Source organism: Acyrthosiphon pisum, chromosome A2 (genome assembly GCF_005508785.2).
Source record: "Acyrthosiphon pisum isolate AL4f chromosome A2, pea_aphid_22Mar2018_4r6ur, whole genome shotgun sequence".
NCBI classification, from domain to species: domain Eukaryota; kingdom Metazoa; phylum Arthropoda; class Insecta; order Hemiptera; family Aphididae; genus Acyrthosiphon; species Acyrthosiphon pisum.
Window position 1 is genome coordinate 31,872,320 of NC_042495.1, and position 11,187 is coordinate 31,883,506.

The 11,187-nt window shown below is 27.9% G+C and overlaps 1 protein-coding gene across 4 annotated transcripts in view; it reads left to right on the forward strand.

Moving 5' to 3' along the window:
- The first annotated feature begins 1,785 nt into the window (after positions 1-1,785).
- LOC100572000 (peroxidasin homolog) overlaps positions 1,786-11,187 on the forward strand; it is a 177,104-nt gene continuing 167,702 nt past the window's right edge. Inside the window, exons 1-10 of one of the 4 annotated variants that reach the window (XM_029490890.1) lie at positions 1,786-2,329; positions 7,029-7,100; positions 7,200-7,343; positions 7,420-7,491; positions 7,894-7,965; positions 8,067-8,210; positions 8,287-8,358; positions 8,783-8,854; positions 8,956-9,099; positions 9,190-9,261. In XM_029490890.1, coding sequence (XP_029346750.1) covers positions 2,112-2,329; positions 7,029-7,100; positions 7,200-7,343; positions 7,420-7,491; positions 7,894-7,965; positions 8,067-8,210; positions 8,287-8,358; positions 8,783-8,854; positions 8,956-9,099; positions 9,190-9,261 — 1,082 coding nt within the window. In that variant the 5' untranslated portion in view covers positions 1,786-2,111. The remainder of the gene's footprint in view (positions 2,330-7,028; positions 7,101-7,199; positions 7,344-7,419; positions 7,492-7,893; positions 7,966-8,066; positions 8,211-8,286; positions 8,359-8,782; positions 8,855-8,955; positions 9,100-9,189; positions 9,262-11,187) is intronic. The other 3 variants (XM_029490892.1, XM_029490891.1, XM_029490893.1) reach the window with 3 other exon arrangements.

The following is an 11,187-nucleotide window of genomic DNA, read 5'->3' on the forward strand; positions in this document are numbered from 1 at the left end:
ATATTTGCTTTAGTCTCAGCTCAACATTGGCAATGGTGGTGACGTATGCCTGGATCATATATTTAATTTTCGGTACGTATAGGTACAATATATTAATAAATAGATAAATCATTTTTTAAGATATTATGTGAGTATAATAATCATTATAATTTAATAGGTATAAAATATACACAAACATTTAAATAAATGTATAAATACATCTAAAGTGAAGAGTTTTGAATACAATTTTACAATATATGAACCAGTCATTTAATCAAAACAATAATTTGTCATTTTGATAACAAGATTTTCCAAACTGATTTATTTAAGTTTAACCTACTATACAAATTCTGTTTTCACCTTTAAATGCGTCAGAGCCGGTGCGTTTCTAATACAAAAAACAGATCTTACTGTAAAAATTCTCATGCCCTGTAGAATATTTGGCATAAGGTCCATGATTAAAACTGACTACATATCATCATAATGCGATAAAATCATGAACTCTCGTGGGCCGGACTATAGTGTCCAGTTAGTACCCATCTCCTACATCCTAATGATATGTTTAAATAAAATAATGGTTTACTACTAAACCTGCCGATTATCATAGTATATAAGTAATTCATTGTTATACATGAGGGTACACAGTTTATTGTATAAATATATACGTCTATACAATTAGTATTAGTATTAGGATTCCACTAGTGAACCAAATATACACTTATAATAAGTAAAAAAGGTGTTAGTAAACGTTTGTCTACATCTGATAGAAAAACATTTGTTATTTGATTTTCAATTGCGTTAAAACCAATGTTTAAAATTGCAAATTCCATTTTTAAAGAAGCAAACTTTAATTACATTTTGAGAAGTTCTCAAAAGACCACATAAAGTTAATCTTGCTCGCTTTAGAATGATTTGTGGTTTAAATAATAATTCTAACATTTTATAATTAAACCTACGCTTAAACAAATATTAATGGAAAATGTAAGTTATTAGTGACTGTAATAATTTTGACGATGAAGCAGTTGGAGCTTTATTTAATAATAAATAATGTAATATTATGTAAAAAAAAAATTAACATAAACAGAATGGAATGTGTGTGCGGTCTAATTGGTATACATAAATACATTTGAAAATTTGTTCAGAAAATCGCATCCCACTCAAAGGAGAAAAATTGGAATTTTTTGCATAATATGAGCAACGTTTAGTTGGTAAAAATATTAATAAACTAATTTTGTTAGATAATTTTAGGTTGCACGTTTTTCTAAGCATCTGTACATCATGTGGTTTGGTATTTTCGAGAATAGAAACAAGATGACCAAACGAGTGATAATGGTGAGCCTGCTATAATATATATTTTTAGAAATAAGCTTGTATCTCCGATCCAGTATTAATAATTAATTTCTACACCATTTTAAAATATATGAAGCTAAATACATTCATTCATAATTAAATTCTTCACAATAAAAATACACACTGTAGATATTTGTTTTGATCTATAGGTACTTACGCAATTACGTGGGTATACCGAATGAGTAATATACCTAATATTTTTATGCAAAAAAATGCGTAGTCTTAAAGTAAAACTATTATCCAATTTTTCTTAAAAAGTAATTATGATGCACTTTTTATGAGTAGGGTTTTTTTCTTAACATACCGATTACAGACATATATATTTTGTCAACCATTATTGTTCGTTAATTTAATAATATGGTTTAACGTTATCGAAAATAATTTATATTATAATAATTTATTTACTTTAATAATAGCTATAGGTAGGTACATAAAAATAAAATAATAAAAAATCCACTAGATAATACTAAGTATTATGTATTATATTATACATCACATTTGCCTTCTTGAGATAACTTTTTACTACTTGGAATATACAACTATAGTACTATACCTACTTGTCGGCACTGGTGGTAAGCGGATATCAGAGTGATCGCACTCAAGTGAGTTTTTCCGGTTTTCTAATTTGTTTCCTCAGAGAGTGGCATTATTCAATGACAAAAATTATCACGATATAAACACAGATCGCGCTTTCGCCGAACCTGTTCGGTATTGTATATTTTCTATTACGTTACGCAGCGGCAAGTACGATTGTGTAGTGTGCTTTGCGACCAGTCCGAGTGATGACTAGGCCGATGTATCAAGACGCCAATGACGCCGTCGCTGTTTTACGGAGTACTATGGTGCTGCTACTTTTGCTGTTGATGTTGTCCTTGTCGTCGTTTCCATCGGTCACTGCAAAGTGCCCGGAAAAATGCACGTGTGATGAAGCTTATGTCAACTGCTATTTCAAGGAACTGGATCGGATTCCCGACCGCATACCTCCGGATACCGAATTGCTGTAAGTCGACTATACCGAAGATAATACCAATATTAAAACGCCGAGTGTCGAGTTTTAAAATTTACTTAGTAATTTACTTTGACCGAGGATTGCGAAATCTAATTTATTAATAAATGTGTTAACGACAGTGGAATTTATTTTGATTCCAGTTGGGCATTTTCTGCTTTTGTTATTAAACGCCATTTAAATTGTATTAAAATGTGAACTATATTGTTATATAATAATTGGTGCCTTTTAAAAATTAAATTATATACATTTATATGTATTTTATATACATACACAGGGAAACTGTAAATATTTCACCCAACACAAAAAAATTGCTAAAGAAATTAACTTAAAAGTGCAACGAATGACAATGCAGTAGACGTTGGAGTAGTGGGGGTTATACCGGGGGTAGCAGGCATCGTCAACGAATGCCGCTACGTAACAACGACGTCTTCTAATAACTATTTAAATTATTATTTTTTTGGAGTTTTCTCTTTTAATGGCTCATTCACACAACGAGTACTTGCGTTAGAAAAAGAAATCAAGAAAATCGGTCCAGTAGAACTTCAAATATAACTGTCATAAGAAATCGCCTCACTTTTTAATAATATAATATAAAGATAAAGATATAACAAGTATGACATACTTTGCTATGATCTAACATCTAAATAGCGAAATTTCGATAAGTACCTATACCTATCCAGGTCGATGTAGCAAACTCGTAATATTTTTTTTTCTATTTGAGTATGCAACAATTGTTTTACAGTTGACATTTTTAAATTCTAAGCCAAGAATATTTTTGACTAATAGGATCACTTATGTAGTATTATGCTTATAGTGAATATTTGAAAAAAAATGTAGACAATCATTTTTTGTTAGCTCACTTTCATAATATAAAACTTTAGCGTTTTTGCTTATACGGCAACAACACACCAGGTTTCCTAAAAAAGTTTGTCAAAGATTTTCACTTTTTAATACAAGGTTCTTAGGAAGTCGTTCTTATAGCGATTTAAAAATATCGTAAATAAATAAATAGGCACTGGTAAGTTTGTTTCCGGCTTGTAAAAAAACAAGCTAGTAGCAAATTCATAACAAATTATTGATGTATGATTTGAGCAAGCCTGGGAAAATTAATGATAATTTTTAACTAAGTTAAGTTAAGTTGTAAAAAAGTAATTTTAAAAAGTTTTAAGTTAACAGTTAATGTATTTTTTTTTAACTCAGTTAAGTTATTGTTGTTATTATTTTTTTTTTAATATTTATATAAATAGTAAATACTAAATACCCATTAATATTGTTTAAAATAAGAAAAATCATAAATATTATTGAACACAGGAAATATGTGAGCATAACGTAATTGGTTTTAATTAAGAAATAACTCATTTATGTCGAAAATTTTTAATAATATTATGTTTTTGAGAATCGTGCATTTTTGATTTGTATCTATGTCAATATAACAATATTATATCATATTACCTATAAGTGATTAGTATGTATTAATTATTATTATTATTGTTATTGTTATTAGTATGCCACAGTATGGTATGGTATTTATTTATATATATCATACACCTGTATGGCTATTGTTATAATATTATGTGTGATAAGCGAGTTATTAGTTATTACACAACATTTAAAATAATTCCAATTAGGTACATATTTGGCATTGTATGTAAAACGATCTAGTTAACCTTTTCTATTGTACCGTAACATAAATTATCAAACAGCCCATCGGGAGTATAGTGACCAAAATGAAAACAAATTTACAATTAATCAATTATTGGCCCGAAGGGAACGATATTCAAAATATAATACCACAACCGATTAGCACGACTTTGCAATTGTGTAGAATAGGCGGAAGTAATATTTATCATATAAGGCTATTGCAAATATTCGATATAAAAAAGTAGAATGATTTAGTATAGTAAAATTGGCAGTTAATAAATTAGCTATCAAAACATAATGGCAATACGTAGAATAGATAATATAGATTAGAAATATAGATGAATAATTTTTATAAAGATAGTTAAATTGAAATAAAGAAGTTAATTGAATGATAGATAATTGTTGAAGGAAAAAAAGTTGATATATTAATGAAAATAGATTTTGTTTTGAATTAAAAGACAGTAGATGGCCTTATTGAGTAAAAATAGTTGACGTCAAATTTGCGGAATAAGTAATTGTAAGGCTAGCCTAGAATAAGTATAATAGTAAGATATAATAAAAATAATATTTTTTTTTTGTGATAAATCAAAGTCGTTAAAAGTAATAAATTCGGTTAAAAGAATTATATAATACATATGCAGTTGAATAGTGTTATAAGATTGCTGGCTTAGCTACTCAGTAATAGTTTAATAATATTCAAACGCGTTTACTCGTAAAAAGATCGCGGCGACGCGCCAAGGTCATAATAGTTTATAAAACTGTGTAGAAATACATACGCAGTATAGCGGTGAGTGTAGATAATATGTTAGTAAATATACATTACAGCGTGGAGAATAAATACGAACGTTCAGTGTGTGTGTGTGTGTGTAAACCCGAGCTATAGTACGACGCGGCGTACGCAAATACATACGTACGAGAATAATAATGTTATTGAATATTAGGTATTTATGAATACGGAATCAGATAATTCAGATATTGAAAGTACTTCTACAGAGGGTTCAGTAAAACAAGTGGCAACTAAAAAGTTAAAAAGTAAAAGTAAAGATAAATCGGTAGTAGTAAAAAGTTTAACAAAAGAAGATTTTATAGAAAATATTGGGAAAATAGACAGTAGCACAGCCACTAGTAGAACGAATTTTTTTTAAGAACAATTAGTCATACAGAAGGGTTGGGTAAAATTCTAACTTCACAAAAAAGTGAAAAGCATAAATTACCGAGTAGATCAGGTTCTTGATCGGATCCAGGGGTGGTACATATTCAATTAGAACCAGTAGTGAAAAAACGAGTAGCGAACGTAAAACATAATATGGATCTTGATAAAGCGATATCTATGATACCAGTTTGCACAGGCAAAAAAGATGTAGCCAAATTTATAAACATTTGTGAAAAATATTTCAGAGTCGAATAAGCCGATATTATTAAAAATAATACATTAAAAATTGACAGGGAACGATTTAGAAGTAACAAAATATCGTAATTTAGAATCATGGGCAGCAATAAAATCAATATTAGAGGATTCGAACAAAAATTTCGGAGAGGGTTAAAAAAAGTAGAATTATTTAGTATAGGTAGTAAAGTTGGCTGTTAATAAATTAGCTATCAGAACATTATGGCAATACGCAGAATAGATTAGGAATGTCGCAAGTGCGTGGGCTAGGTCGATGGCCACACAGACCACATTCGTGAGAGACGAGATACAGTATCAATAGGCAAGGGGAGCGGGGACCCGAATATAAAAGGGAGCCCGAAATGACCTGTATTCAGACGTGTTCACTCCATTGCACTACGAGCACCTTCGCGACACTTTGTGTAGTAAACTTTTAATTTGGACTTAGTCGAATTATTGAAGCACATTTTAATAAACTACATAGACACATTTACACCTGTCTACAATTTATTATAATTTACCTCATCATCATCAACGAAACGGTCTTGCTACCTGCAAAACTTAATATTCACATAGTCACCTGAACTACCAGAATATGTAGTATACTGGTACTGTCCGGTAACATGAAATATTACATATGTTTAATTAAATTGTTTTTTTTTTTTTTAGAATCCGTGTTAATGGAACAATAAATAAATTTAACTGTATTTCTAATTTCCTATTCTAGTAAATTGTAATGTAATAATATGCATCATCAATAATTATTTTTATTTATATTACACTTATTATTTAATTATTTATAAATTAACTTAACTTGAATTTGATTAAAAGTAACTCGTTATTTATTAAGTTTATATGAATTAAAATAATTTAAGTTAAAAATTAAGTTAATGAAAATTAAATTTTAAAAAGTTATAAAGTTAAAATTAACTTAACTTTAAGTTTTTAACGCGTTTATGGCCAGGCTTGGATTAGAGGTTACAGTACCAAGTGATGGACCCAAATTTGACCCCTTGATTCAGGTGATAGCTGTTTTCACCAAAAATTAAACGTGTGTTTTTAAAACATAAGATTTTTCAAAATCGATAATTATATTAAATTGTAGTATCGATATAAAGTCAGTGGTCCGATTAGCATTAATACTATCGTTTGAAGAAGTCAATTTGTGACAATCCGTGTAGTCGCACTACTCGGTACATGTACACCGAACTCTGCATACGTTTTAACTTTTCAACTTTTAAGGACTTAAATGAACATGTTAGGACTATGGAAAAATTAAAATGTTCTTACAATAATTTGAGCCATAACTCGTGCAGGCTTCGATATTAATGAAAACAATAATTATATCGGTATTACACATGATCGATAACCACAAGTACCTACATAAGTACAAAAAAAAATAGAAAAACAAGTAAAATAATTTACATAACAAAAGGCAATTAATATTATGAAATAATCATATATTTTGTATGATAATTATTAAACAAACTGTATTTATTCAAGGGACTTGAGCTATAATAAAATCAGGGATATAGAACCGAAATCATTTACTCATCTTACAGAGTAAAAAAACTTATGAGTTTTAATATACCTTATATAAATAATTTTAAATACATAGACAATATTAATTAATTATAATTCAGAATTTAAACAAATTTTCAGAATATTGAACAACAATAAAATAACTAATTTGAAAAATGGTGCATTTGCAAAACTTTCGAAGCTTAAGACATTGTAAGAATATAAATTAACAAATAGCTAGTGGTTATATGTTTAATTATATAATATTATGACTTATACATTATCTATATAATAAAATATTTAAATTATTAGATTTTTGGAAGAAAATAAAATCAAAAACATCGAGACTAGAGTTTTTAATAACGTAACGAGTTTGGAATTCTTATTCTTGTATAACAACACAATTCATAAGCTCAATTTGGAAATGTTTAAGGGACTTAAAAAACTGGTGAAACTGTAAGTATTAAACATATTTTTTATGTGATCGTATTGTATAGCCGAGTGTAAATTAAATGTTATATTTAATAAATAGAGATTTAAGCCACAATATAATAAGAAATATTCCACCTGGGACATTCGATTCATTAACGTCGTTGAGTGTTTTGTAAGTCAGCATGAACTGCCTAAAATATTTATATTATTAATATATTATAATAATTGTTGTACTTTTATTATTTTGAATTATATATTTGTCTAAACAAAACATTAATGCTTCCTTCTATATTATTATAAAAAAAAAATTGAAAAAAAAGTAAAATAATTTACTCAACACAAGGCCAATAATATAATGAAATAATCATATACTTTGTAAGATAATAATTAAACAAACGGTATTGTATTCCAGGGACTTGAGTTATAATAAAATCAGGGATATCAAACAGAAATTATTTATCCATCTTACAGAGTTAAAAACCTTATGTTTTATAATATATCTAATATAAACACTTTTAAATAATATGTAGATATTATTAATTAATTATAATCCAGAATGTAAACATAATTTCAGAACGTTGAACTACAATAAAATAAGTAATTTGAAAAATGGTGCATTTGCAAACCTTTCAAAGCTTCAGACATTGTAAGAATATAAATTAACAAATAGCTAGTGGTTCCAATATGTTTAATTCTATAATATTATTACCTATACATTATCTATATTAAAAAATATTTAATTATTAGATTCTTGAATGAAAATAAAGTCGAAAACATCAGGACTGGTGTTTTTAATAACTTAACGAGTTTGGAGACCTTAACCTTGGATCACAACAAAATCCATAAACTTGATTTGGAAATGTTTAAGGGACTCATAAAACTGGATTCACTGTAAGTATTAAACACATTTTTCATGTGATCATATTGTATAGCCGAGTGTAAATTAAATGTTATATTTAATAAATAGAGATTTAAGCCACAATATAATAAGAAATATTCCACCTGGGACATTCGATTCATTAACGTCGTTGAGTGTTTTGTAAGTCAGCATGAACTGCCTAAAATATTTATATTATTAATATATTATAATAATTGTTGTACTTTTATTATTTTGAATTATATATTTGTCTAAACAAAACATTAATGCTTCCTTCTATATCCTATTAGATATCCGCAAAGACCTAAGCACAAAAAAAAAATTGAAAAAAAAAAAATAATTTACTTAACACAAGGCCAATAATATAATAAAATAATCATATACTTTGTAAGACAATAATTAAACAAACGGTATTGTATTCCAGGGACTTGAGTTATAATAAAATCAGGGATATCAAACAGAAATTATTTATCCATCTTACGGAGTTAAAAACTTTATGTTTTATAATATATCTAATATAAACACTTTTAAATAATATGTAGATATTATTAATTAATTATAATCCAGAATGTAAACATAATTTCAGAATGTTGAACTACAATAAAATAAGTAATTTGAAAAATGGTGCATTTGCAAACCTTTCAAAGCTTCAGACATTGTAAGAATATAAATTAACAAATAGCTAGTGGTTCCAATATGTTTATTTCTATAATATTATTACCTATACATTATCTATATTATAAAATATTTAATTATTAGATTCTTGCATGAAAATAAAATCGAAAACATCAGGATTGGAGTTTTCAATAACTTAACGAGTTTGGAGATCTTAACCTTGGATCACAACAAAATCCATAAGCTCGATTTGGAAATGTTGAAGGGACTAACAAGACTGCGTTTATTGTAAGTATTAAACACTTTTTTCATGTATATGTGTACTTTTTTCACAATACTATAGCCGAATGACAATTTCATATAATATTTTATAAATAGGGATTTACGTCTCAATAAGATAAGAAACATTCCACCTGGGATATTCGATTCATTAACGTCGTTGAATATTTTGTAAGTCAGCATGAACTGCATACAATATACAATATATTATTAATATTATAATAATTGATATACTTTAATTTTTTTAATTATAAATTTGTCTAAACAAAACATTAATGCTTCCTACTATAGACAGCTTGACCATAACCCGTTGACGTGCGATTGCAATATTCTGTTGTTTGTAAACGCACTGAAGAAAAATTACCCCCAGCTAGATGTATTCGGGAATTACGAACCGTCGTGCCATTTTCCAGTAGAAAGGAGCAAAAAATCTTTGAAAGAATTAACCGAAAACGATTTTCATTGCAGTGAGTAATGATTCTTATTAAATTAAAGACATACAATATATAACATAATAATATTATGTGCTATAATCTACATAGTATATTGTCCGCAACAGTGCTGTACCTAAATGGTTACTATTGTTTGACAGATGTTGTCGGGAACGAGTTGTTTTATTTAATGATGTAGTGATTTTTACTTATGTATTATATATATTGTTATCCATACAGCGTCTCCGGATGTAATCGTGGTACCAGAGAACAAGACGTTGTCGGTCGGTGAAGAGTTACAACTCTCGTGCAAAGCCGTAGGAGACCCGGAACCATTGATAACGTGGGCCAAAGATGACATTTATCTAGAACTTGGCCAAAGAGTTCAGGTGAGATTATTTCAAGGTATACGGTAATTGATCTTTCGGGCAAACCCAGTTAAAAATCAGGTTATATATAATCGTGCACTGTTGTTAAAAAATGTTCCATTAATTATTTACTTTACATTCATTGCATAAACTTTTTAGGAATAATCTTCCCAATAAATTTGAATCCCTAAAATGTTCTAATTGATGTCGCGCATGATACTGATACTCCTCAACCCATAAAGAATCTAGGACAAAATCTCATTTGAACTGTTTAACTTAAGAAATAAATTGCTTACCAACTAACACTAATAATAATTTTTAGATTCTGAGCGGTTTCATGTTTTTTATTTTTATTTTGAATTAAAAACTAATTGATATTAAGTAACTGTGAAATAAAAAGTTGAGATACTTACTTAATAAATAAATAGTAATTAATTAATGAATAGTTTATTGTTATAAAGAAGTTAAATATAACAACATCATTGAGTTTAAATTTAATACAATACCTTATAGTGGCCCACTTGTAACCTACTGCTGTTATGTACATAGAGCGTTTTTTTTATACGGCAACGGCACACCATGTCTCCTAAAAATATTGATATTTGATATTAAATCAATTAAGTAGTTAAATAAAATTAAAAATGTATAAACAATGTTTATTAAACATTCAATGATTCAAAATTAAATTTGAAAATTACATTTGCATATCCATTACCAATATCACAATAAAATATAATATATTATGAACATCACTCGTTACCTATATTGGCTATTAACAATATATTTACAGCAGAGCTACTTCCCCGGTTCTTTTTTTTATTACGTTTTTAACCTATTTTCAGTACTTAGTTGACTTTTATCATTAATTTTACTTTTGAATATTTAGTGTAATATATTTCAAATTATTGTACTGTCGATTTTAACATTAATCCATAGTATAATACTTACTGCAGGTATTTCAAAATAATACATTGATTATATCTAAAGTGGAAAGAACGGACGGCGGTCAATATAAGTGCGTGGCGTCCAATTATCTTGGACGAAAATCTTTTGAGGCACTGGTTAACGTAAACGGTAATATAATGTATATCATACTACAGTTCTAAAGCTGGTGTGACATTAAAATTCCAAAAATCAGAATTTGAATAATGCATCTTTTGTCAATCACTCTTTGTGTGATACAGAAATAAATAAACCTATAGTTTACACCTATAAGTTTCCACCAGAGTGGAATTATAACAAAAACTATAACATTATTAATTATTGGTATTATGACGCTACACAATTTTGTCTTTATT